Source organism: Scyliorhinus canicula, chromosome 18, assembly GCF_902713615.1.
Source record: "Scyliorhinus canicula chromosome 18, sScyCan1.1, whole genome shotgun sequence".
Taxonomy (NCBI): Eukaryota; Metazoa; Chordata; class Chondrichthyes; order Carcharhiniformes; family Scyliorhinidae; genus Scyliorhinus; species Scyliorhinus canicula.
The window spans coordinates 85,557,894-85,585,838 of record NC_052163.1 but is presented as its reverse complement, the minus strand read 5'-3'; the positions used below and the strand labels follow the sequence as shown (position 1 = coordinate 85,585,838).

The 27,945-nt window shown below is 43.6% G+C and overlaps 1 protein-coding gene across 3 annotated transcripts in view; it reads right to left on the bottom strand.

The window, feature by feature from the left end:
* The window catches only part of kdm4b (lysine (K)-specific demethylase 4B), a 740,412-nt gene that overhangs the window by 457,798 nt on the left and 254,669 nt on the right, over positions 1-27,945 (bottom strand). For all 3 annotated transcript variants that reach the window (XM_038777903.1, XM_038777902.1, XM_038777904.1), the window contains one exon: positions 21,892-21,941. In XM_038777903.1, coding sequence (XP_038633831.1) covers positions 21,892-21,941 — 50 coding nt within the window. The remainder of the gene's footprint in view (positions 1-21,891; positions 21,942-27,945) is intronic.

Genomic DNA, 27,945 nt, shown 5'->3' with positions numbered 1-27,945 from the left:
CTCGTAGCCCGGCGGAGGATCTTGCTCCAGTGGAAGGATGCGAGGCCCCCAAGCGTGGAGGCCTGGGTCAAAGATATGGCGGGGTTCATTAAATTGGAGAAGGTGAAATTTGCCCTGAGGGGATCAATACAAGGGTTCTTTAGGCGGTGGGTATTGTTCTTGGGGTGTTACTGCGGTTGTTTTGTTAATAGAGTTGAGATGTTTATATTTTGTAAACATTTCAATAAAAATTATTTTAAAAAAAAGATAGATTAGAGAAATTGAGTCTGTTTCCCGAGGAGTAAAGAAGGCGGAGTGGATATTTGATAGAGGTATTCAAAGTCATGAGGGGTCTGGTCAGAGTAGATAGGAATAAACTTCCCACTCGAAGGGATCAAGAACGAGTGGGCACAGATTTAAAGTATTTGGCAAAAGAAGCAAAAACAATGAGGAATAAAAACTTTTATGTAGTGAAGGGCTAATGTCTTAAACCACTCTTAACCTGTCCTGCCATCTTTAATTATTAATTAATGCACATATAAACCCAGGGCCCTGCTCCTTTAGAGTTATAGGGGACGATTCTCCAAAATGGAGACTAAGTGTTCGCGCCGTCGTGAACGCCGTCGCGTTTCACGACGGTGCAAAACGGGCGTGGGGACGACCAATTCTGTCCCCCATAGGGGGCCAGCATGGCACTGGAGCGGCTCACGCTGCTCCAGCCTCCCTCCCCGGCTCCGCGACAACCTGCGCATGCGCGGGGGACTTCTTCAACGCTCCAGCCCCGACGCAACATGGCACGGGCGTTCTGGGGCCAGAAGCGGAACAAAGTAAGCCCGGGGGGGGGGGGGGGGGGGGGACCCACCGATTGGTAAGTCCAATCGCGGGCCAGACCCCATCGGAGACCCCCTGCACTGGCTCAAATGGCGGCGATTCTCCGCACCTCGGAGAATCGCGCGCCGGCGTCGGGGCGGCGTGATTCGGTTGCAGCGATTCTCCGGCCCGGGGCAGGGCTTGGAGAATTGCACCCTAATCCTTTGTTTCTCCTTCCTACCACAATTAATCACTTCACATTTCTCTGCATTGACCTTCACTTGCCACCTGTCCGTCCATTTCACCAGTTTGTCCAAATCCTTTTGAAGTTGTACACTACCTTCCTCACTGCCCAAGTGTGGAGGCAGCTTCAATCGTACCATTCAAAATAGAATCAATAAGTTATCTGAAAAGGAAGAATGTGTGGCGTTATAGGGAGAAGACACAGGAATGGCACAGTTAATGCTCGTCGAACAGCTGGTGCAGAAACAATAGGCTGAATAGCCTCCTTCTGCCCTGTAGCAACTGTAATTCTGCAAAGGGGGCTACCAAGGGCCTGGTGACTTTCAGCTATGCCATCTCTGGTGGACAATGCCAGTATTGGTTATGTGACCGAAACCAGCTGGAAATAATGAGACTAACTGAAGACCGAGGAAACCTGGAGAGTCTGTAGAGAACACTAAAAGAGACAGAGACTGCAGCAAGAGGTAGTGTCATTTTTGCCTTTAAGAACCTAGAGGTTACACATCTTCAAAAAGCCTTCCATAGTCAGATTCAAAAAATTCAAGTCCACTTGTAATGAAGTTTGACCTCCTGAAGTATTGCCCTTCATGATCTAAAAAAAACGGCATTTGTTCAAGGCTACTCTGCAATAATCTATTTAAACCCAACTGACTAGAGTGAAAAAAGATAACTTTCTTAATTAGGCTTTTTGCAGCAACTGCTCATCTACAACAAATCCAACACCTGAAGTATTAACTATTCTTCTCATTTACAACTTGGAACGGCATACCTATTTTTCTTTAAACATATCTTTCTTGTGTGGATGGGAGTGATCAAGTTATCTTTCTGGTTAAATGTGTGAATAACTCTCATTATTTAAAGCCACAAAAGCTTGCATGTGTTATTTTTAATACGATCGCATACACACTCCAGGGGTTAGGAATCACACATTTTTTCCTCTCCAAAACCACAATGATTACGGACTGTAAGGGGAAGGGAATTGGAGATTTCACTTTATTGTTCCTTCCTTGTCTGGATCACTAGAGATCAGTCGCACTTAAATTCCAATCAATTCTGTTCCTGGGAAAGAACATTTGATTATGTTGAGTATATATACTAACAGAAAGAATCCCCACTGCCCATTTAAACTGCTTCTTTATCTCAAATCATAAGCCATACTCCGCAGAGGCACATCATATTCCTAAACGTGTACTGTGCTTGTATGGAAGCTTTTGGAACTGTGTTTTATCTACCGTATATACTCGCGTATCATGCGATCTCGCGTATCATGCGACCCCTAAATTTTCGTCCCCAAACATGATTTTATGCTATATCTCGTGTATCATGCGAGTCACTTTTTTGGAAATTAATGCCCAAACTAAAACTTCCAAATGGTATCATTGTCTGTGGATTCTGCAGAGTGGATTCTGTTGTGAAAGCTGTTCGCGAATGGAACAGCTTTCCAGCTGGCTTTACTAGCGTCGTGCTGCCACTTGACGTTTCCATTCGAATTCTGTGAATACTACTCTTCAGATTTTGACCACAGCATTCTGATGAGAAGATGTTCAGCCACTTGACGTTTCCATTCATATTTTTATGAATGGAAATGTCAAGTGGCTGAACATCTTCCCATCAGAAAAAACAGCAAGTAAAACACCCGCGAATTTTGTATCTCGCGTATCATGCGACCCCCCAAATTTAGGTTACAATTTAGGTCTTCAAAAGTCGCATGATACGAGAGTATATACGGTACTTAAAATGGACACTGATTAACTGTTAAGATGGTTACTAATGGGTCAAATGATCTTTGCTTATCCAACATCAACATAGACAATCAAGCTTCGGGAAAGTTTCAAATTGAATAATCTTGGGTGGGAATGTCCTCCTGAAATAGCAGTATGAATGCTTTTTGTGGAATTGATACCTGCATTGCTCGAAGCTTACCGAAAACATAGAGTGTAGGAATTCACTGACTGCCTATGCCTTCAGGTTTGTAATTTAACAAAAACTGACAAGACCAGATATCTGCAAGTATAGTAATCCTGGTGGCACAACATCAAATGTATTTAATTCATGTGCAAAGCCACGTCTATGGCATACATCACTAGTGTATCAGCCCAAGACTAACAGGAACTCAGTCTGGGATGTAACTTAAAAGGCCCAATAACAAGTCCCAGCTGGTGGGGCCTCCGCCCGTTACCAAGGGAACTCGTCCTCCACAGGTCCCATGAGTGATCCCTTCTGGTCCTCGTGAGAGTTATCGAATTATGTGTCGAAGACCATCATCTATCTCCTTTCATGTAGAGATGGCATTGGACTTCCAATCCGTTTGGGTTGGATGATTGTCAGTATTGGTCATGTAATTAAAATCAGCTTGAGATAACAAGAAACCTCACCACCTGCTGTGAGCCCTTCACATTACAAGACCCTCACTTCAACTTTAAATCATCAAATCCATTCATAGATCTGCCATGTGAAATACCCAAAATCATAAATCAGACACCAAATTAACTTTAATCTGTAAAAGTTCACTATCTTTATTCGTACCCAATTGTGTGTGTATGCATGCAACCAAGTGTAGAACACAATGCTAATAAGGCCTAAATGTGTGAGAATAACCTTCATTATTGTAAACTCTTGAAAGCTTGCTGCTGAATCATTTAATTGGAATACATATTTCAAGAGTAAGAAAAGACATATCTCTTTCCATACGGAATATACAGTTTATAAGTAGTAAAAGACCAAAGTATATTCTGTCCACATGCATTATTTATCTCACTCTGATCAGAATGCATCTGGAGTTCAAAGCCTTAGTAAAAAAAATCTGGACCTAATTTAGTTTCAAATCTATTCTGAGCAGTAGCAAAGTAGTTTTTTAAAAAATCTTAAAATAGAGATAATGTACCAAAATTGTCCAAAAAAAAACAATTTTTCAACTTATCATATCAACCCTTTTGCATAAAATGTGTGGTGGTAATGACAGCAAATGACAGCATCAACTGTCATTTTTGTATAAAACTGACAGCAACTTTACCCATACACACATGCGCAGTTAAAAGCACAAATCCATAAGTCACTGTCATTCATAGTCTACACATCTCCAGAGGGTGCCATCTGTTGCAGTCTTTGCATATACAGTAACATCAGTGATTTGAGATGAACTTCAACTTTTCAAACACATTATACTCACTGTAAAAACCATCAAAACCGCTAGGTCTCATTAAATGAAGTACAATTGAGTTTTTAAAACAGCATACAAAGTTTCAAATGCAGTTTAACAATCTCTCTAGTCTTGAAAACTTAATTTTAGAAATCTAGTAAGTCATTCCTCTACTCTATTATCTAATTCATATTTAATATAATGCTAGACAGAAAACCGGCCATAATTTGGTGCAACTTGAGAATGAATATCAGCTATTGTTCATTAGAATTGGCATGGACCATTTCATTTCTGAGCTTTTATAGTGGATGTTGTTGCACTACAGTGTGGTGTTTGCCACAACAGGGCCTGTGAACAACAAATAAGCCTCATTATGATGTTAAAAATGATTTTTTACAATGGAAAGCAGCAGCCCTAACGTTTTGAGCTGAATTTAGTCTGTATTGACCAAAGTACAGGACGGTTACGCTGTTCAATACATCTGAATGAGGAATCAGACAGCGAGGTGACATTTTCATACATCTCGAGGAGCAGCCCCCATTAGATAGCAACTTCCCGATTTTTGCTTTTAACTGCTCTCACATGAAGTTGCTGTCAAATTTGCACATACTGGCCCAAAATAATGAATTTTCAAAAAACAAATAAAACCTACACTATATCCTGATAGGCCAAACCTTGGAGAATTTAATAAATGAAATGCATTAAAAAAAATAATGCTTTAGATAACATCTGAACCTTTTTTGTCAAATGTTTCAAGAAAGCACTCAAATCAAAGCTCTCTTTAAAAGAAACAATACGCAGCAGGTCACATCTACACAGTGCATCAGTATAAATTCAATTACTGAAAAAGCAGTATTATAATAATAATCGTTATTGTCAGAAGTAGGCTTACATTAACACTGCAATGAAGTTATTATGAAAAGCCCCTAGTCGCCACATTCCGGCGCCTGTTCGAATAAACAGAGAATTCAGAATGTCCAAATTACCTAAAAGCACATCTTTTGGGACTTGTGGGAGGAAACCGGAGCACATGGAGGAAACCCACACAGACACGGGGAGAACGTGCGCACTCCACAGACAGTGACCCATGCCAGGAATCGAACCTGGGAGCCTGGAGCTGTGAAGCAACAGTGCTAATCACTGCACTACCGTGCTGCCATTTACAGCCAAGTCAAATGGACAACAGGATCAAAATGCCAAGAAAAGGGCAAGTAGAAGATTTGAAACTTAGGCAGGTTATCTTTGATAGAAAATTGATAAGATAAATATTGTCAAGAGAGGAGATGCTGAACCGGGATAACAGAACCGGTACTTTTAAAGTTAGGTTTACTTTAATGGCTTACAGTCATTAGCATTATGAAATGAGTAACTTATAGTTTAATAGGTTATAAGTTATTAATACATTTAATAGCTTGTAGTCATTAACATAATTAAGTTATTCCTAGTAGGTTTTTCAAAACGTACTTGTCTAAAACACAAGATGAGAATTTATAAAACAGTCCAAACCATGAAAAATAACATTTTCCTCAACGTGACAAGAATTAAGGATTAAAGTTATGGAAAAACACGTGCTCATGGTTATGGTTTGAGTTGATTTAATAGAAAGTTATTTGTCAATTTTCTACCTAAAGTTAATGTTAAAAATGTTCAACACAACTTCATATTTTAGATAGCAATAAACTGTAGATGCTTTGTTTCATATTTTAGATATTGCTTGGTGCTTCAACCCAATTTTCCAGAGAGAAACTGGAGTCGCTACATTTTTATTCTTTTCAAAGCAACAACACTGAAAATACTGGCAAGTTTTAAAAAAGGCCTTGCCATATTTCTTTGAATTCTGTTTTTTCTTAAATCAGAAGCTACTCAATGAGCTCAAAAGTTCTATAAAGTAGCACTGTTTTAACTCGAGAGGTATCCTCATTCAAAATTTTTAAATGAGTGAAAGATCATTTCCACCGGCCAGTGTGCTGTTGGCAAGGGAACATATCTTTATAATATTAATTATAAAATTAAGACAGTGCAAGGAAGTGGGCTTGTATGGGGATTACATGGCTGGAAGAGAAAAGAGCTATGCTAAAAAGCTTATTAGTGATATTTTTGAACGTCTGGGTCAAATCCAGCATGTGGTGTTGGAACGTGGAGAGAAAGCAGAGAGTGATGGCTGGTTGTGATGATGCAGACAGCGAGTAAGAAAAACAAATGACAAACAAATCTTGTATATCAATTTAATTAAAAATGTTCCATGATGTTTCCAATCTCATTCGTGCCATTGTCTTTGAAAATGCTACGGAAACTTGTGAAAGCCAGTGGATCATGGAGTAACGGGAAATAAGGGGCTGGCAGTGAATGTAGGCTGTAGCATTTTGAATGAGGTTGAATATTGTGCAGAGTTGGCAAACAAAAGATTGAGGAAATTATATTTTGAAGTAAAGGTAAAATGCATTAGGGTTAGGGAGGGGGAGAAGAGATGGGGCAAAGTTGAGCATTGTTTGTGATGAAAGCAAGTGAGCGTAATGGAGAATGTGTGAGGAAGAAAGCAGAGTTCAGAGTTGAGCATTGCAAAGTGTCAAGCACGTTTCTTACTCAGCTAAAGATGGTAGTCAGGGGCAGGGCAGGGGAATGGGCCCAGGTAGGGTTATGTTTCAGAAGGTTGGTGTAGACGCAATGGGCCAAATGGCCTCCTTCTGCACTGTATGGATTCTATGGATCTTTGGTGATATTTCATGTTGTCTGAATATATAAGTAAATGCATGCTAATGAAGACTGGAGCAAAAATCGGCTTTGGCATGACTAACACACCGACTGCCAGAAATTGTAGCATCAGCCTTTGAATTGAGTGAGAATCCAGAGAGGCAGCTGAATACAGTCAATGCTTATAAGAAAGCCACCCCCATTCTTCTTGATGTTAGTCAGGGATATTACGAATATGGTGAAGAGGGGGGAAATGAAGGAACACAAAAGATGACCAAACAGGCAGAGCAGGATCTGACATGAGATTGATATCCTAGGGGGAACTATTTGTTAGAGTGGTTGGGAAGAGTTTAAACTAAAATGGAAGGGGATGAGAACCTATGCAAAGTGTCAAAGGAGGGGAAATAAGGACAAGAACAAAAGACAGAGGAGAAAATAGGAAAAATGATAGGCAGAGGGCCAGAATCAAACAGGGCCATGGTGAAAAATAATGGAAATAGGGCAAGGAATGTTCAAAAGTGCCTGAATGCATGGAGCATTTGCAATAAAGTGGATTAATTAATCGCGCAAATGAAAATGAAAAATGAAAATCGCTTATTGTCATGAGTAGGCTTTAATGAAGTTACTGTGAAAAGCCCCTAGTCGCCACATTCCGGTGCCTGTCCGGGGAGGCTGGTACAGGAATCGAACAGTGCTGCTGGCCTGCTTGGTCTGCTTTCAAAGCCAGCGATTTAGCCCAGTGAGCTAAACCAGCCCCAAATTGATGTGAACGGGTATGATATAGTCAGGATTGCGGAGATATGGCTGCAGGGTGACCAGGGATGGGACTGAACATCCAGGGCTTTTCAGTATTTAGGAAGGACAGACAAAAAGGAAAAGGTAGTGGGGTTGCATTGCTGCTTAAATAGAAAATCAACGCAATAGTGAGGAAGGATATTTGCTCCGATGAGATGGAACCTTTATCAGCAGAGCTGAGAAACACCAAGGGGGGAAAAAAAAAACATTTGTGGGGGTTGGATGTAGATCTCCAGTGGGCAGCATGGTGGTGCAGTGGTTAGCACTGCTGCCTACGGAACTGAGGACTCGGATTCAATACCGGCCCTCGGTGACTTTGTGACGTTTGCACATTCTCCCAGTGTCTGCATGGGTTTCACCCCAACAATCCAAAGATGTGCAGGTTAGGTGGATTGGCCACGCTAAATTGCACTTAATTGGAAAAAAAAATGGGTACTCCAAATTCATTTTTTAGAAGTATATAGATCACCAAACTATAGTGGTGATGTTGGGAATGGCATTAAACAGGAAATTAGAGATGCATGCAATAAAGGCAGATCTGTAATTATGGGTGACTTTAATCTGCATGTAGATTGGGAAAATCAAATTAATAACAATGCCGTGGAGGAAGAATTCCTGTAGTTGAAATGGGATGGTTTTCTTGACCGATAAATTGAGGAAGCAACTGGATAACAGGCCATCCTGGACTGGGTATGGTGAAATGAGAAAAGAATAACTGGCAGTCCAGCTGTGAGTGGCCCCTGGGGAATAAGTGACCACAATATGATAGCATTCTTCATCAAGATGAAGAGTGACATTGTTTATTCTGACACTAGGGTCATTATATGAGGCATGACTTGGCCATGGTGGTTTAGAAACGTAACTCAAAGGGATGACGGCGGAAGGGCAATGACAATGAGCACATAGGCGAAGTGCAACAGTTGCCCATTCCTGTCTGGCGCAAAGTAAAAGAGGAAACATGGCAAAAACATGGACTAACAAAAAAAAGAAGGAAATTAAGGCCAGAAAAAACAACAGACCTGAGGATCAGGAACTGTTCATAATTCTGCAAAGGAGGCCAAAGAGATTGATTAAGAATGGGAAAATAGAGTACGAGAGTATGTTTGCAGGGAACATAAAGCCTGACTGCAAATGTTTCTGCAGAGTTGTGACGAGAAAAAGATTTGTCAAGACAAATGTAGGGCCACTGCAGTCAGAAACAGGGGAATTGATAGTGGAGAACAAAGAAACAGCAACCAACTAAATACATACTTTAGTTTTGTCTCCACAAAGGAGGACACAAAAAACATACCAGAAATATTGGGGAACACCAGGTTAGTGAGAGGGAGGAACTGAAGAATATCAGTAGGAAAATGGTGTTGGGAAACTTGATAGGATTGAAGGCTGATGTAACTAGTAGAATTGACAAGGAAAGGCAGAGGATGTGGTATATTTGGACTTTCAGAAAGTTTTGACAAAGTCCCGCATAGGAGATTAGCGTGTAAAATTAAACCGCAAGGGATGAGGGGTAGTGTATTGAGATGGTTAGAAAACTGATGGCAGACAGGAAACAAAGTAGGAATTATAGAACATTACAGCGCAGCACAGGCCCTTAGGCCCTCGATGTTGCACCAACCTGTGAAACCAATCTAAAGCCCATCTACACTATTCCATTATCATCCATATATTTATCCAATGACCAATTAAATGCCCTTAATGTTGGCGAGTCCACTATTGTTGCAGGCAGGGCATTCCACACCCTTATTACTCTGAGTAAAGAACCTACCTCTGACATCTGTCCTATATCTATCTCCCCTCACTTTAAAGCTATGTGCCCTTGTGCTAGCCATAACCATCCGAGGAAAAGGGCTCTCACTGTCCACCCTATCTAATCCTCTGATCATCTTGTATGCCTCTATTAAGTCACCTCTTAACCATCTTCTCTCTAATGAAAACAGGCTCAAGACCCTAGCCTTTCCTCATAAGATCTTCCCTCCATACCAGGCAACATCCTGGTAAATCTCCTCTGCACCCTTTCCAATGCTTCCACATCTTTCCTATAATACGGCGACCAGAACTGCACGCAATACTCCAAATGCAACCGCACCAGAGTTTTGCACAGCTGCAACATGACCTCATGGCTCCGAAACCCAATCCCTCTATCAATAAAAACTAACACACCCTACGCTTTCTTAACAACCCTATCAACCTGGGTGGCAACTTTCAGGGATCTGAACATGGACACCGAGATCTCTCTGCTTATCCACACTACCAAGAATCTTACCATTAACCCAGTACTCTGTATTCCTGTTACTCCTTCCAAATGAATTACCTCACACTTTTCTGCATTAAACTCCATTTGCCACTTCTCAGCCCAGCTCTACAGCTTACCTATGTCCCTCTGTAACCTGCATCATCCTTCCATACTGTCCACCGACTTTAGTGTCATCCGCAAATTTACTCAACCATCCTTCTACCCCCTCCTCCAGGTCATTTATAAAAATGACAAACAGCAGTGGCCCCAAAATAGATCTTTGCGGTGCACCACTTGTAACTGAACTCCAGGTTGAACATTTCCCATCAACCGCCACCAATCCTAGGATAATTAACGGGTCTTTTTCAAATTGGCAGGCAATGATGAGTGGGGTACCATAGGGAGCATGCTGGGGTCCCAGCTAATCACAATATATATGACTGATTTAGATGAGGGAACAAAATATAGGGCGGGAATCTCTCAGCCTGAGGCCAGCCGGAGAATCCCCGCGACCGATAAAATCGCGCCACTCTGCCCCGGGACGCCATTGGCGCTTGGTGGTCGGCGCAGTGCCGGTCGGGGGCCGCTCTACGCACCCACCCCCCCTCCCCCGCTGATTCTCAGCCCGGGATGGGCCAAACGGACGTAGCGAAAAACCAGAGTCCCGCCGGCGGCGCTCTAATCTGCTCTCAGCCAGCAGGACCTCGGCGTGGAAGGGTCTGGGGGGGTGACATGTTTGCCCCGGGGGGGGGGGGGGGGGGGGGGGGGCAGCGCAGAGAAAGGAGCCATTGCACATGTTGGCATCCGCACATTGGCGCCAGTGCCACTGCACAGAACCAGAGTGGCCCACGCCGCTCCAATGCCGTGCTGGGCCCTGTCGGGGACAGAATTGCTGATCCTGAGGTCATGTTGACGCCGCAAGAAATGAGATAGGCATTTCCGACGGCGTCAACGCTTAGCCTCAGGATCAGAGAATCCCGTCCATAATATCTCCAAAATTGCAGATGACACCATTGGGTGGAAGGGTGGACAAGTTGAGTAAATAGGCTAATGAGCATCAGGTGCAGCATAATTTGGATAAATGCAAGGTTATCTTCAGTAACAAAAACGAGGCAGAATTTTGCCTGAATGGCCATAAATTAGGAGAGAGGAATGTGCAACGAGACCTGGGTGGCCTTATGCACCAGTCACTGAAGGTAAGCATGCAGGTACAACAGGCGGTAAAGGAGGCAAATGGTATGTTGGCCTTCACTAAGAGAAGATTTGAGTACAGGAGCAGGGATGTATTGCTGTAATTACACAGGGCTTGGTGAATAGTGTGTGCAGTTTTGGTCTACTTACCCAAGGAAGGATAGAACATAGAACAGTACAGCACAGAACAGGCCCTTCGGCCCTCGATGTTGTGCCGAGCAATGATCACCCTACTTAATCCCACGTAACCCGTATACCCGTAACCCAACAATACCCCCATTAACCTTACACTACGGGCAATTTAGCATGGCCAATCTACCTAACCCGCACATCTTTGGACTGTGGGAGGAAACCGGAGCACCCGGAGGAAACCCACGCACACACGGGGAGGACGTGCAGACTCCACACAGACAGTGACCCAGCCGGGAATCGAACCTGGGACCCTGGAGCTGTGAAGCATTGATGCTAACCACCATGCTACCGTGAGGCCCTAACATCCCCAAGAGAATGTTCTTGCTCTACAAAGTGTGCAGCGAATGTTTACCAGATTGATTCCTGGGACAGCGGGACTGATGTATGAGGAGTGACTGAATCGGTTAGGATAGTATTCGCTGGAATAAGAGGGGTCAGAAGAAGAGTGGTCTCATAGAAACCTAGAAAATTCTAACAGGAGTAGATAGGGTAGATGCAGGAAGGATGTTCCCAAACGGTGAGTGTCCCCAGAACCAGGGGTCACAGTCTGAGGACACGGGTAGACCATTTCGGACAGAGATGAGGAAAAATGTCTTCACCCAGAGAGCAGTGAGTCTATGGAATTCATTACCACAGGAAATAAATGAGGCCAAAACACTATGGGCGCGATTCTCCACTCCCCAGGCCGGGTGGGAGAATCGTGGGAGGGCCGCTCTGGCACCCCCGCGATTCTCCCACACCCTCCACACACCGGATGGGCCGAGTGACCTGCTGTTCCCGACCTGTTCACGCCAGCGGCAAACACACCTGGTCGCTGCCGGCGTGAACAGCGCGAGACAGGTGAGTTTGGGGCCTGTGGGGGGCGGAGAGGGGATTGTGCACCACGGCCGTGCTCGGGAGGGGACTGGCCCGCGATCGGTGCCCACCAATCGTCGGGCCGGCCTCTCTAAGAGACGCACTCTTTCCACTCCGCCGCCCCGCAAGATCAAGCCGCCACATCTTGCGGGGCAGCGGAGGGGAAGACGGCAACCTGCGCATGCGCGGCTAACCGGGGAGTGGAGAATAGGGGACGAGGAGCGGCCTCCAACGCAGTCGTGAAACACTCCGGGTTTCACGACGGTGTCGGCCATTGCGGAGAATTCCGCCCTATGTTTTCAAGAAGCGGTTAGATATAGCCTGTAGGGCATTGTGGATCAAAGGATATAGGAAGATGGAGAACAAGGGATATGGGGAGAAAGCAGGATTAGACTATTGAGTTGGATGATCAGTATAATCATAAGGAGACTGAATAGCTTTCTCCTGCTCTATTTTCTATTTTTCTATGATGGAGTAATGATATTAAAGAATGGTTTCATTTATATATAGCACTTTATCACATGTCTCAGTATTCAAGTGTAATGAGTTGCTTTGAGTTCAATAACAGTTTTCATGGAAATAAATAAAACAGCATTTCAGAGAAATTAAGATCCCAAACACAAAAAAAATGAAGAATTAATCATGAGGGAGGAATGATAACCAGGGCACATAATTCTTCTTTGAATCTCCAGTGCCCCTCTAACAAGTACAAAGTGTCAGTTCATCAATTCATCTAAGTATAACGGGCGCGATTCTCCCAGAGAGGGGGAAATCGTAAGGCTGGCGTCAAATCCGGGCGGGTTTGACGCCAGCCTCCCCCTCCCCGACCGGGAACCGATTCTGGTCCCCGGTCGGGGCTAGCATGCCGCCGCCGTAAACTCCGGCATCGCGGGCTTAACGAATTTCGTTAAGCCCGCTTGCCAGAGTTTGCGCCGGCTGACGCGTCACATGACGTCAGCCACGCATGCTCGGATTGGAAGACTCCAACCCGCGCATGCGCGGATGACGCCATCGCGCATTTGCGCGAAACCCGCGCATGCGCGGGCCGGGATGCCCCTCAGCCGCCCCGCGAAGTGATACAGCGGGGCGGCGGAAGGACAAAGAGTGCGCGGGTATCGGACCCGCTGCGGGAGGGCGTCAGACTAGCGTGGCCGTAAAATTTTACGAACCCCGCTATTCTCCGCACCGTCGTGAGTGCGGAGAATTGCGCCCAACACCTTTAACAATGCAGCATTTCCACAGTACTGCTCTTGAATATCAGTTGGATTACATGTTCAAGTCTTGCGGTAAAGCTGAAACGGAGAACCCTCTGATGGTGCCCTCACGGTGGGTGCTGGCACAGGTAAGTAATAGGATTGGTAGCATTATGCTAATTTTACTTTTACCAGTAAGCCAGAGGCCTGAACTAATGATTGGAAGACATCAGTTCAATTCCACCATGGCAGCTGATCCAATTTAAATTGAATTAATTAATAAACCTAGAATAAAATGCTAATCTGGTTAATTAAGTGTCATGAAATTACCCGATTGTCATAAAAAAACGATTTAATCCACTAATGTCCGACAGGGAAGGAAATCTATCACCCTTAACCCACACGTATTCCGATTACAGACGCATAGCAATGTTGTTGACTCATAAATTCCCCCAGAAATGGCCCAGCAAACCACTCAATTAGATTGAACTGCGAGAGAAAGTTGAAGTCTAAAAGTAGACGAACCAGCCAGCATCAACCTAGGCAGTGCAAATGACAAAGACACACATTCCCCAGTTAGTTCCTCACTAACATCTAGAGAGTGCCAAAATTGGAAAAACTGTCCCACAAGCTAATCAAGCAAAAGCCTGACATAGTCATAACCACCAAATCATACCAGTACAGACTCAGCAGAAATGGCAGCACTGTGATATACAGTAAGGAGGGGTTGGCCCTGGAAATTCTCAACATCGGTTCAGGAACCCATGAAGTCTCATGGCATCAGGTGAAGCATTGACAAGGAAACCTCCAGTTGATTATCACTTACCAGCCTCCCTCAAAAGATGAATTAGCACTCTTCCACATTAAGTATCACTTGGAAGAGGCAATGACGGAAGCAGGGGCATAGAATGTACTTTGGGTGGGGTACTTCAATGTCCATTACTACTGAGCGAGCTGGCTGAGTCCTGAAGGACATATCTGGCAGATGCGGCTTACAGAAGATGGTGCAAACTCCTTTAAGAGAAACACCTACCCGACCTTGTCCTCACTAATTTAACTGACACAGATGCATCTGTCCATGATAATATTCATTGGAAATGGAATTGAATCAGAGAGATCAAAATTGAGCATCCACAGGCACTTCAACAGTCGCAGAATTATATTCAAACATACTCTGTAACCTCATGGCCCTCATTGGTTTAGCACGGGGCTAATGAGCTGGCTTTTAAAGCAGACCAAGACAGGCCAGCAGCACGGTTCAATTCACATACCAGCCTCCCCGAACAGGTGCCGCAATGTGGCGACTAGGGGCTTTTTACAGTAACTTCATTTGAACCCTACTTGTGACAATAAGTGATTTTCATTTCATTTCATTTCCCTCACTCTATCATTACCATCTAGTCAGGGGACCAACATTGGTTCAATGAGAAATGTAGGAGAACACGCCAGGAGTGGCACCAGACATAACTAAAATGAGATGCCAAACCGAGGAACCTACAGCACAGGACTACATGCATGCTAATAAGCAGAGGCAGTGTGCCATAGGCATAACTGAGCAATCCACAGCCAACAGATCAGATCACAGCAAGTCCCTTCACATTCAGTCATGAATGATGATGGGCAATTGAACATATAGCTGAAGGAGGCAGTTCCAAAAGCATACACAACCTCAATGATGGAGGTGCCAAGCACTTCAGTGCAAAAGACAAGACTAAATTATTTACAACCATCTTCAGCCAAAACGGCTGTATGATCCACCTTAGCCTCCTCCTGAGGTTCCTACCATTATAGATGCCAGTTTTCAGACAGCTTGATTCACTCCACACCATTTGACAAGAAATAGTTTAGGTTCTAACAGGGTAACTCAACTCCCAAAGATGGGCAAAAGATCTCCAGAGAAACAAAACGATCAAGCATCATGACAATATCCGGAAGCAGCAATCGCTCCAGCAGGATGTAGCCCGGCAGCCTAGGGAACCCCCTCCAGAACATTTGTGTAAAGTCCCTAACCTGCAGATACCTGAGCTCACTCCCCCTCGTCAGCTCTACCTTAGCTCTTGCAGACTGGCAAACACTTCCTCCAAATACAGATTCCTCACCTTGACCAGCCCCACTTGCCTCCACCTCCTGTATACACTATCCATCCTCCCCTGGCTCAAACCCATGATTCTCGCACAGTGGCGTTAGCACCAACTTCCCTTCCACCCTAAAATGTCTCAACTGATTACATATCTTCACTGTTGGTTGTACCACGGGCACCCTGAATACCTACTCGGAGCCATTGGCATCACTGCTGTCCCCATAACTTACAAGATTCCTCCTCCATCCTAACATACTCTACCCCTCTTCCCATCATCGCCACATCTTGTCCACAATCGCCGCCCAATAATAATTAAGCAAGTTCGGTAATGCAGCAGGGTCCTCCCCACCCTCGGCACCTTCCCCGCCTATATAAGGTCCGAAAGAAGGTATTTGGCATAAAGATCGGGAGAGCCTGAAAGATAAAGAAGAACCTCGGCAGAATATTCATTTTCACCCCTTGGACCCTCCCCGCCAACGTTAAGTGCAGTGTATCCCACCTCTTAAGATCCTCTCTGGCCTCCTCCACCAGCTTCATTAAGTTCCACTTATGGAACCCTGTCTATTCCCTCACTACCTAAATGCCCAAATATCGAAACCTATCCCTCACTACCATAAATGGCATCGTCCCTAAATTAGCCCGCTGTCCCAGCTCATTCACTGGGAATACCTTGCTTTTCCCTACATTCAGTTTGTCCCCAGAGAACCCTCCAAACCTCCTCAGCAGGTCCATAATCCTTCCCGTACTCTCCAACGGATCTGAAACATTCAGCAAGAGGTCATCGGCATAGAGTGACACCCAATGCTCCCTCTGTCCCCTCATAATCCCCCGCCAATCTGCCGACCCCCTGAAAGCAATCGCCAACGGCTCAATGGCCAGTGCAAACAGCAATGGCGATAGCATGGCACTCTGCCTCGTACCCCTGTGTAAGTCATAGCATGAGCTCATATCATTCGTCCTCACCCTCTCCCTTGATGCCACATACAGCAACCACACCCATGCCACAAATCTCAGTCCAAACCCAAACCTTCCCAAAAGCTCGAACAAGTACCGCCACTCCACCCGATCAAATGCCTTCTCCGTGTCCATGGACACCACCACCTCTGGCACCAGAGCCCCAACGGATTCATCACCACATTCAACAGCCGTCTTATATTACTCGTGAGCTGCCTGCCCTTCACAAAGCCGGTTTGATCTTCTGCAACCAACCCCGGACACAATCCTCCATCCTCCCCGCCAACAACTTAGCCAATACTTTCACATCAATGTTCAATAGTGAAATGGGCTGAAACATTCCAGGTGGATAAGAACCCACATTCCACTGGGTCCTTCCCCTTTTTCGTGATTAGTGTGATTGCTACCTGCGTCATCACCTCCGGCAACTCCCCCTTCTCCAGTGCTTCATTAAACACCCCCAACAGATATGGTGCCAGGTCTGTCGCAAATTCCTTATAAAATTGCGCAGGGTACCTACCTTCATACCCCCAATACTATACAGCACCTCCCTCAGCCCCGCGGCTCCTCAAATGCCTGCCTCTTTGCTTCCTCCACCTAGGGAAATTCCAGCTCGCCTAGTAACTGCCTCAAGGGGCAGCAGGGTAGCATGGTGGTTAGCATAAATGCTTCACAGCTCCAGGGTCCCAGGTTCGATTCCCGGCTGGGTCACTGTCTGTGTGGAGTCTGCACGTCCTCCCCCTGTGTGCGTGGGTTTCCTCCGGGTGCTCCGGTTTCCTCCCACAGTCCAAAGATGTGCGGGTTAGGTGGATTGGCCATGCTAAATTGCCCGTAGTGTCCTACAAAAAGTAAGGTTAAGGGGGGGTTGTTGGGTTACGGGTATAGGGTGGATACGTGGGTTTGAGTAGGGTGATCATGGCTCGGCACAACATTGAGGGCCGAAGGGCCTGTTCTGTGCTGTACTGTTCTATGTTCTAAGTCCCCCTCTTCTCTCCCCAGGTCCGCCTCGTAAAGAAATCCGCACCATACTAATGGGAAAATGATTAAAGTTGTCCCCAACATCCACTTGAGCCATTTGGAAGAGATTAGCGGTCTTCGGACTCATTACAGAACCTTTATGGAGAAACTGATCACATCAGTTTCATCCTGCCAGCAATTAGCAGGCCTTTGTCTTGAAACTCACCTGTGGGAGGGGCAGTCAGCTCCATTCAGATTTTGCCCTTAAAAATTCAGGACACAGAGGCGCTCTCTCTCTCTCTCTGCTTCGCTCTCTCTTCACTTGCCATGGGGCTCCTACCAGACTACAAGAAAGAAGGTACGAACACCAGACTACACAGGATCAAGGACCAGCAGCCAAATCGACCAGTCAGTTTTGAGGAAGAGCCAAAGAAATTGAAATTGAAAATCACTTATTGTCACGAGTAGGCTTCAATGAAGTTACTTGGGGGTGGGGGGGGGGGGGTTGTAAGTAGATATATATGTTTGTGTGTGCTTAAGTAACTTGTGTAAAAGTGAGAATTTGTGATATGCCGTTTAGTATCTTGCTTCCCATAGTATTTTTATTTTCTTTTGAATTTCTTTAAAAAATTTACAGTACCCAATTCATCTTTTCCAATTATGGGGCAATTTAGCATGGCCGATCCACCTAGCCTGCACATCTTTGGGTTGTGGGGGCGAAACCTACGCAAACATGGGGAGAATGTGCAAACTCCACTCTGACAGTGACCCAGAGCCGGGATCGAACCTGAGACCTCGGCGCCGTGAGGCAGCAGGGCTAACCCACTGCGCCACCATGCTTCCCACCCCCCCCATAGTATTTTTATAACAGGTGTTTGTGAATTATAGTTTGAGTTGTGTGGGACCTAATTTTCTTGAATAAATTATTTATTTTTAAATCTAGCATTGTTGTAGTCTCACCTTTCTTTCACTGTCCGTTCTGGTTGAGTCACAATAATTGCCAGAACATAATTCCATAGTCGAGGACCCAAAAGGAATCTGAGTGCTTCGAACACGCTCACTCAAGAGAGGCTACTGGTTAGGTGTAAAACAATGGTCCCTCCTTCTCTCCCTCTTGTGAAGTTGCACTGGTGGGGCACTTCTGGGTGACATTTCACCATCAACAGGAGAGAAACTCACACAGGCTTAAGTGGCAGTCAAGGTAACTGGCCTAGCAGAAAGGACAATCCCACTGGTTAGGTAGAAACAGTGAGACTTGGTCCCTCTCTCTTGCAAAGCTGTCCCAGTGCGACACCTCCGGGTCGTGATTTCAACACCTGCAGGAGAGAGACACCTGCAGTTATCTGTGACACCCAATAGCAGCCTGTTGTGGAGTAAACGTACATATTTTTTAAGTAGCACGTTTAAACTTGCCCATTAATTGAATTTTGTCTTTTCACACCTTCATTTAATTTTTTATTTCAAGAGCTCACCGGCTTTACTTGATATATTTAGTTCAACAATCCTTGCGGTGGAGGGAAAGGGGGGCTTCTTGTTATCGCTCTTCTCCCCCGCCAGTCTCACTTGGAAGGAATATAAGCAGAGCCAGAGTGGGGGGAGGGTGGAGGGTCGGAGTCCTAGCTGTGATCGAGGAAGATCTCCCAGTTACAGCTCACCAGTTTCCGACCTTTTAATTTGAATCAGAGCATCCATGCTCATTCTCATCATCCTTCTACCCCTTTTTGAGTGGTCTTGGTTGTCAGTGTGGGTTCCCCGGTGCTGAGGAGAGGTGAGCTCGCCCTCCCCCTTTCCTCCCAGGGCACTTCCCCCCTCCCCACTTTTTTTTTAGAACTGCCCCCTTTGATGGTACTCGGTTCCCGTCCATCTGGGATGATATCCTCCTTAACCTCGGGCCTTTTTGCATTGTGTAATTTTTCCTCAGCTCTGGGATTCTCAGGTTTTTTATTTTTCTTTGAAGCTATCCATGGCTAAGGTGCAACTTTGTTGTTGACGCATCCTGTTTTGGTACAAACAGACCTTGTATACGTGGACGGAACATGTTGGGAATATGGTCCCCTACTTATCCGGTCTTATTTTTTCCTATGTTTGCAATGACTTCTGTTATGGTGCTGTACCTGTTTCGTATTGACATCTATTTCTCTTTTTCTTTTGTTTTGATGCAATAATTGTTAAAACTTGAAAACTTCTATAAAAACATATTTTTTAAAACCCAGCAAAGGCACATGAACTCCTCCAGGCAGTGAAAACAATCAAACACTTCCAAGTAAGTTACTGGATAGTGAAGGTAGCAGCTTGGCTCATTTGGTACCACAAGGCCACAGCAGAATATTCACACATAACTACACACTCTTGGTCAATACTAAGAGTGCTACACTGTCTCAGATCCTATCATTCAAACAAAAAGTTGATCCAAAAAACAATCTACCTGCAAAGCATTCAAGTTTCCAAGGCATTATTAGGGGAGAGGCAGTGGGTATTCCTGGTTTGTTGGCTGACAATTCCCACCCTACCGCACCCAATCATAGCTAGTAAATCCCACCTTGTGTTTTGGGGGATGTTAGCAGTACAGATGGTTGCTACGTTTGGCAACAAACTAATCCATTCCAAATATATTGTGTAAAATGCTCAGAGATATCATATCAACATGATAATGGAAAATATAAATGCAAGTATTTATTTTTGGTCATCAACACAACCAAATCTCAAGCTCATTAAAAAGCTTTTAAAATGAAGCCCAAAGCAATGTGTTTAGAACATATTTCCAGCAATGACCTACAATTATCTGAACCTGAAAAGGTGTTAACTGTGCATGATCTAGCGTCTTTGCATAGGTTTCTCCTTGCACTTGTAATAGCAGCTTTTCAATTAAATCTGCCACAATGGGCAGCCCACTATTGCCTGCCTGATGTATTTGCTTTTAATGCTATTATAAGTCTAACAATGCAGCTCACCATCTTGAATGATTAGCAGAGATAATGTGGTACGTAATCATTCCTCTGCTCTGCATAGTGTTCAATCACTTTCCAAACACTTTCAAACTTTGCCATTAATATTCTGCATTCATCACAGAGAATGAGAAACTCAGAAAACCTTGAACTTGCACCTAATAAAACAGTGCCAGATGTATTTTAAAAAATGAAAGTGAATAAAATAAGCTGTCAACTGTGTTATCTAATTAATTCAATACTGCTCCCAGAGGCTCATCTCTGCATGAAAAAATTTGTATTAAGGACAAATTCAACAAGCAGTTCAGAGGCATAACGGAGAACTATCCATACAGTCTCAGGTTATTCATGAGTAATGCCTGGGTCAACATTTCAGCAAACATCAGGTTTTTTCCAAGTCCACATTTGGACGCCTCAAACAGAACTCAGAAAAATGTGTATTTATATAGTGCCTTTCATAACCTCCAAGTGGTCTGAAGTGCTTAATAACCAATTAAGCTCATTGTTGTAATGTAGGAAACCATTTATTTTGCACAGCAAAATTCCCAACAAACACCATGGGGACAAATGACCAGAAAATCTACATTAATGATATTGGCTAAAGGATAAATATTGGCCAAGACTACCAAGAGAACTCTCTTTTTCTTCGTCAATCGTGCCATAGGATCTATGTTGACCTGAGAAAGCAGATGGGAGCTCAGTTTAACTTCTCATCCGAATGACAGGGCATTGTCAAGGCAAATATGCTGATATATTTTAGTACTGTATAGTGCACATTAGAGGAACTGCAGATTTTACAATGTCAATTCACGTGTGAAAATGTACTCGATTATTCATTTCATAGAATAGCAGTGCTAACCACTGCGCAACCCTGCTGTGTATTCATGTTTGTTCCTTGCTGGAACAAGGTCACTTTAAGAGTACAATCACGTGACAAATTGATGATGTCATGGGCCATTTGCACAGGCAAACAGGCAGTCTATCCTCATGGCCTGTAGAGTAAACACCTTTCCACTATTTAACTCCAATGTGGCTAGCAGCATCACCTATTATCTATGTGCAATATGGAATATGTACTAACTGAAGATCACAGAATCATAGAATTTACAGTACAGGAGGCCATTCGGTCCATCGAGTCTGCACCGGCCCTTAGAAAGAGCACCCCACTGAAGACCACACCTGACCCTATCCCCGCAACCCAACAACCCCACCTAATCTTTTTGGATACCAAGAGAAATTTAGCATGGCAAATCCACCTAATGTTTCGAGTCCGATGACTCTTTGTCAAAGCTTTGTCAGCTTTGACAAAGAGTCATCAGACTCGAAATGTTAGCTCTTTTCTTTGCCGACAGACGCTGCCAGTCCTGCTGAGATTGTCCAGCATTTTCTCTTTAGTTTAAGCAGTAGCACCCTGACCATAGCCGACATTCATTATATTCTGATCTATCTATGTTGTTATTTCTTGCTTCGTGTATTACCATAGTCTGGTCAATTATGGTGGTTTTGTTTGGCTCCATAAATATTCTGAAGAGTTCAAGATAATTGCAAATGCATATTTTGAAACTATGAAATTCCTTCATGAATAAGATTATCTTGTTAATTTTTGTTATGAAAGCCAATTTTTGTCTTCTTACCTTTTGCCAATCGTTCCAGCCTTTTCCCATGTTCTGGGGGTATTGCATACCTACAATAAATTGAAACAGATCAAATTAGCCTATTGAAATTAAAGTATATTTTAAAAATATTAGAAGTGGCAAAAACGCTGTGGCAATAAACAGCATGCCTTCAAACACAGGCTCAAGTTTGATTGCAGCCCGGATGAGTTTCTTCAGTAATTTTAAAGTTTTTGACAGGGTTGCTAATCAAACTTTAATACTGATGCTCAATAATCTGTTGTAAAATGGAAAAAGGAGTAAAGGGCAGGTCAATTAAAGAAATATTTTACATTAGTCTTCACAATAGAGGATACAGGTAACATCTAAGAAATAGCTGCAGATCAGGACTTGGAAGGGAGGGAGGAACTCAGAAAAATTACAATCACCAAGGAAATGTTGGAACTCCGGGTTGACAACACCCCAGATCCTACCGAACTTCATCCTTGGGCCTTAAAACAAGTGGCCAGTGAGATAGTTATGCATTGGCTTTAATTTTCCAAAATTCACAAAATTCGGGGAGTGTTCCATTAAATTGGAAAATAGCTAATGTAATGCTTTTATTAAAAAAGGGAGGGAGAAAGAAAGCAGGAAACTAAAGGCAAGTTAGCTTATTACCTATCACAGAGAAAACGCTAGAAGTTATTATTAAAGATGTTATAACAGGACACTGAGATAAATTCAAGGTAATCGAGCAGGATCAACATGAGGGAAATCACGTGTAACCAATTTATTAGTGATCTTGAAGCAGTAATAGCTGCTGTCAATAAAAGGGAACTGGTGGATGTACTGTGCTTAGATTTCAAGGCGGCATTTGATAAGGTGCCAAATCAAAGGTTAGGCAAAAATAACATTTCAAGTTCATGGTGTAGGGGGTAACATACTGGCATGGACAGAAGATTAGCAAGCTATCAGGAAACAGAGTAAGCACAAATAGGTCATTTTCTGGCTGTCAATGGTTGGCAAGGGAAGTAAACATGTGGCTAAAGCAGTGGTTTGGAAAAGAGGGGTTCCATTTCATGGGGCATTGGCATCAGTATTGGAACAAGAGGGATCTGTACTTTCGGGACGGTCTTCACCCGAACCGATCTAGGATCAGAGTTCCAGCAGAAAGTATAAATAGGGTGGTCACAGGAGTTTAAACTAGCAAGTGCTTGGGGGTAAAAGAGAGAGAGAGAGAGAGAGAGAGAGAGAGAGAGAGAGAGAGTTAATGGGAAGCAAAGTAGCAAGTTAACACATGGGGAGGTGGGTTCAACTACATGGAAAATTACAAAAAATGTCAAAGGGAAGAACTCAGAAGATTTTATTAATGGAGGTGTTTGGATTCAATAATAATAATCTTTTATTGTCACAAGTATGAAGTTACTGTTAAAAGCTTCAAGTCGCCACATTCTGGCACCTGTTCAGGTAAGCCGGTATGGGAATTGAATCCCTACTCCTGGCCTTGTTCTGCATTAAAAAACAGCTGTCTAGCCCATTGAGCTAAACCAGTCGATAGGGTATAAAAACTAGCATAAGGGCGCTTAACCTGAATGTTCTTGGCATTCGAAAGAAGGTAAATGAGTTGACGGAACAAATCATCATGAATGAATATGATTTAGTGACCATTGCAGAGACATGGTTGCAGGGTGGTCATGACTGGGAGTTAAATATCCAGGAGTATCAGGCTATTCGGAAAGACAGACAGGAAGGTAAGGAAGGTGGTGTAGCTCTGATATTTAAGGATGACATTAGGATCGTAGTGAGAGATGATATAGGTTCTAGAGAGCAAAAGGTTGAATCTATTTGGGTGGAAAATAGAAATACGAAGAAGAAAAGGTCACTGATAGGCCTAATCTATAGGCCGTCGAATAGTAACATCATGGTGGGGTGGGAAATAAACAAAGAAATAACTGATGCATGTGAATATGGTACTGCAGTTAGCACAGGGAATTTTAATCTACATGTCGATTGGTCAAACCAGGTCGGTTAAGGCAGCCTTGACGAGGAGTTCATAGAATGTATCCGCAATAGTTTCCTCGAACAGTATGTAATGGAACCTATGACGAGCAAGCTATCCTGGATCTGGTCCTGTGTAATGAGACAGGAATGATTAATGATCTCATAGTTCGGGATCCTCTCGTAAGTAGCAATCACAGTATGGTTGAATTTAAAATACAGATGGAGGGTGAGAAGGTAAAATCCAATACCAGTGTCTTGTGCTTAAATAAAGCAGACTACAATAGGGTGAGGGAGGAGTTGGCAAAGGTAGACTGGGAGCAAAGAATTTATGATGGGTCAATTGTGGAACAGTGGAAGATTTTCAAAGCGATTTTTCACAGTGCTCAACAAAAATATACACCAGTGAAAAGGAAGTACTGTAGGAAAAGGGATAATTAGCCATTGATATCTAAGGAAATAAAAGACGGTGGCGCACTGGTTAGCACTTCTGCCTCACAGTGCCATGGACCCAGGCTCAATCCTGCATCCCAGAGTACTAAAAGAAATGGCAGGGGAAATAGCAAATGCGCTCGTGATAATGTACCAAAATTCGCTGGATTCTGGTGAGGTTCAGCAGATTGGAAAACAGCAAATGTGACGCCATTGATTAAAAACAAAAAGAGGCAGACAAAAGGCGGGTAACTATAGGCTGGTTAGCTTAACTGTAGCGGGGAAAATGCTTGGATCGATCATCAAGGAAGAATAACGAGACATAGTCCCAAAGGGCAGACGCAGTAAGGGTTCATGAAAACCAGGTCATGTTTAACTAAATTACTGGAATTCTCGGAGGACATTATGAGCAAGGTGGACAACAGGTGGATGTGATGTAACTGGATTTCCAAAAAGCATTTGACAAGGTGGCGCGCAGAAAGTTGCTGCATAAGATTAATGTGCATGGCGTTACGGTAATGTATGAACATGGATGGAGGATTGGTTAACTAACAGAAAGCAAAGAGTGGGGATAAATGGGTGTTTCTCTGGTTGGCTAGTGGTGTGCCTCAGGGATCAGTGTTGGGTCCACAATTTTTCACAATTTACATAGATAATTTGGAGTTGGGGACCAAGTGTAATGTGTCAAAGTTCGCAGATGACACTAAGATGAGTGGTAGAGCAAAGTGTGCAGAGGGGACACAGTCTGCAAACAGATATAGATAGTTTAAGTGAATGGGCTAGGGTCTGGCATATGGAGTACAAATATGAGGTCATCCACTTTGGTAGGAATAACAGCAAATTGGACTATTATTTAAATGGTAAACAAATTGCAGCATGCTGCTGTGCAGAGGGACCCGAGTGTCCTTGGGCATGAATTGCAAAATGCAGGTACAGCAAGTAATTAAGACGACAAATGGAATTTTGTCCTTCATTGCTGGAGGGATAGAGTTTAAAAACAGGGAGGTTATGTTGCAGCTGTATAGGATATTATGGGCCAGGGTTTAGAGAACCCCAAAGTGTATCATGGAGTTCACCTGACCCGTGACTTTTACTAGATTGTGGTATGGGGAGCACACGGCCCACTCTACAGGTGTGGCACAGCAGTAATTGAAAAGTATTTTTTAAAGAAAAACAATGTTTATTCTATGAACGCAGTTAACCTTTTTAAAACTTACAGTGAACATATTAGCAACCATCAATTCAAATACAACCCCCAAAGAATACAACACTAAGTAATCCTTAAACTTTCCTTTTCACATCCATAGACATTAAAAAAAAACTTTTAACAGAAGCACATCAGGTTTAAATTCACTATTGAGCGTAGCTATCACTCCGAATTCACCAAATGATCAAGAGATAGTGTTTAGATTGCAGAGAGATCGAAATTACACCTTCTCTGGCTGGTTTCAGCTCCAACGCTAAAATGAAACCAAAAGACACACACCCAAGCTTTTCTCAAAGCGAAACTAAAAGCTGACAGAGAGCCCTCTCCATCCACACTCTGACATCACTGCAGTAATAAACACCCATTTCTTAAAAGTACATTTCTTAAAGGTACTCTCACATGACACCTCCCCCAAGGAAAAAAAAGAACTATCAACTTCAAGATGGTTTCATTTTTCACCCTTTCACTTTCCTTTAAGAAATATGGACAATGACTATAGGTTTTGTTTTAACAAAACAAAACATGCAAACATTTAATAATAACAGTCCATTTTGCTCTTCTTCCTCCAACTGGAACTCTTCTCGATTGACAGTCTCTTTGGACAAGAAGGTCTTTACACGATCCATCCATTTTCCTACGCCTTGGCATTTCTCTTTGAAGTCAGATACTTTAGTTCAATCTGATCAGAGTCCCTCGTAATTCTCCAACACAGGAGCATTGGTTATCACAGCTTTCAGGCAGTCAAATGCCTGTTGAAACTACGCTGTCCACTGAAATTTTTGACATTTCTTCAGCAAGTCCGTCAGTGGAGCAACCACGGTACAAAAAATTTTGCACAAGCGTTTGATCAAATCCACTCATGCCAAGAAATCGCGTTTTTTCCCTTTCTTTTGAAGGTATTGAAAATTCCCCATAACTGTTGTCTTCACATCCCGTGTGACCATTCGACCCTGTCCGTTCGTTATGGCCAAGGAAAGTGACTTGGGCTTTTCCAAATTCACTTTTGGCTAGGTTTATCAACAAACCCGCCTCCTGAAGTCGATCGAATAACTCCATCAGATGTTTCAAATGTTCTTTCCATGTCTGGCTGAAAATTACCAGATCGCCAATGAAACGACTTTGTTAGTGAACCGTTGAAATGTGGCTAGGGCGTTTTTCATGCCAAATGGCATAACTTTGAATTGGTATACAATCTGGAGTCATAGAAGCTGAAATCTTCTTCACCCTTTCAGATAAAGGTACCTGCCAGTAACCTTTAAGTAAATCCAATTTGGAAATAAAAGCTGATTGTCCCACTTTCTCAATGCATTCCTCCAAACGTGGGATAGGATAAGAGTCCATTCTTATAATTGCATTAGCCTTTCTATATTCCACACACAACTGTTGGGTACCGTCTGGTTTAGGTACCATCACTAGAGGAGAGTTCCATTGGCCGCAACCCACTTCAATTATGTCATTTTTAAGCATACTCTCAACCTGTTAACCTGTGCCAATGTTAAAGGGTTAAGTCTATATAGATGTGTTTAATTGGAACAGCATTTCCCACATCTACATCATGTATAGCCATTTTAGTACTTCCCAATTTATCTCCACAAATTTGCCCATTTGATATCAATAACTCTTTCAGGTCAGTCAGTTTTTCCTCTGGAAGGTAACTCAACAATTTATCCCAATTTTTAAGAACATCCTCATTTTCCAATTTAACTGGAGGTATGTCAAGTTCACAGTCATCTGGATTTGGTTCGTCACTGAGTTAGAATCATTAAAACCTCCCCCTTTTGCTCTCCTTTCATTTCAAAGTACCTTTTAAGCATATTCACATGACACACTCGGTGAGTTTTCCTTCTATCTGGCGTTTTTACCACATCATTCACCTCCCTTAATTTCCCGTCGCGTCCGCCAATTTTAACTGACTGTCATGTTTCATGGCCATTTTCCAAAGTTCAAACTCTTTTTCCTCTCTCTCTCTCTGCTTCTTTTTCCCCTCTCTCTCTGCTTCTTTTTCCTCTCTCTCTCTCTGCTTCTTTTTCCTCTCTCTCTCTGCTTCTCTTTCCTCTCTCTCTCTGCTTTTCGTTCCTCTCTTTCTCTCTCTCTCTCCTCTCTCTTTTCCCCCTCTCTTTTTCTTTTCCCCTTTCTCTCTCTTCCCCCTCTCTCCCTCTTTTCCCCCTCTCTCTCTCTCTCTTTCTCCCCCCTCTCTCTCTCTCTTTCTCCCTCCTCTCTCTCTCTTTCCTCCTCTCCCTCTCTCTCTTTCCCCCTCTCTCTCTCTCTCTTTCCCCCCCTCTCTCTCTCTTTCCCCCTCTCTCTCTCTCTTTCCCCCCTCTCTCTCTCTCTTTCCCCCCTCTCTCTCTCTCTTTCTCCCCTCTCTCTCTCTTTCTCCTGAACTGTATCTCCCTTTCTCTTTCGTTTTGTTCTGTTAGGGCTATTCTTTCTGTTTTCCTTTCTTCTCTCTCTTTTTCCTT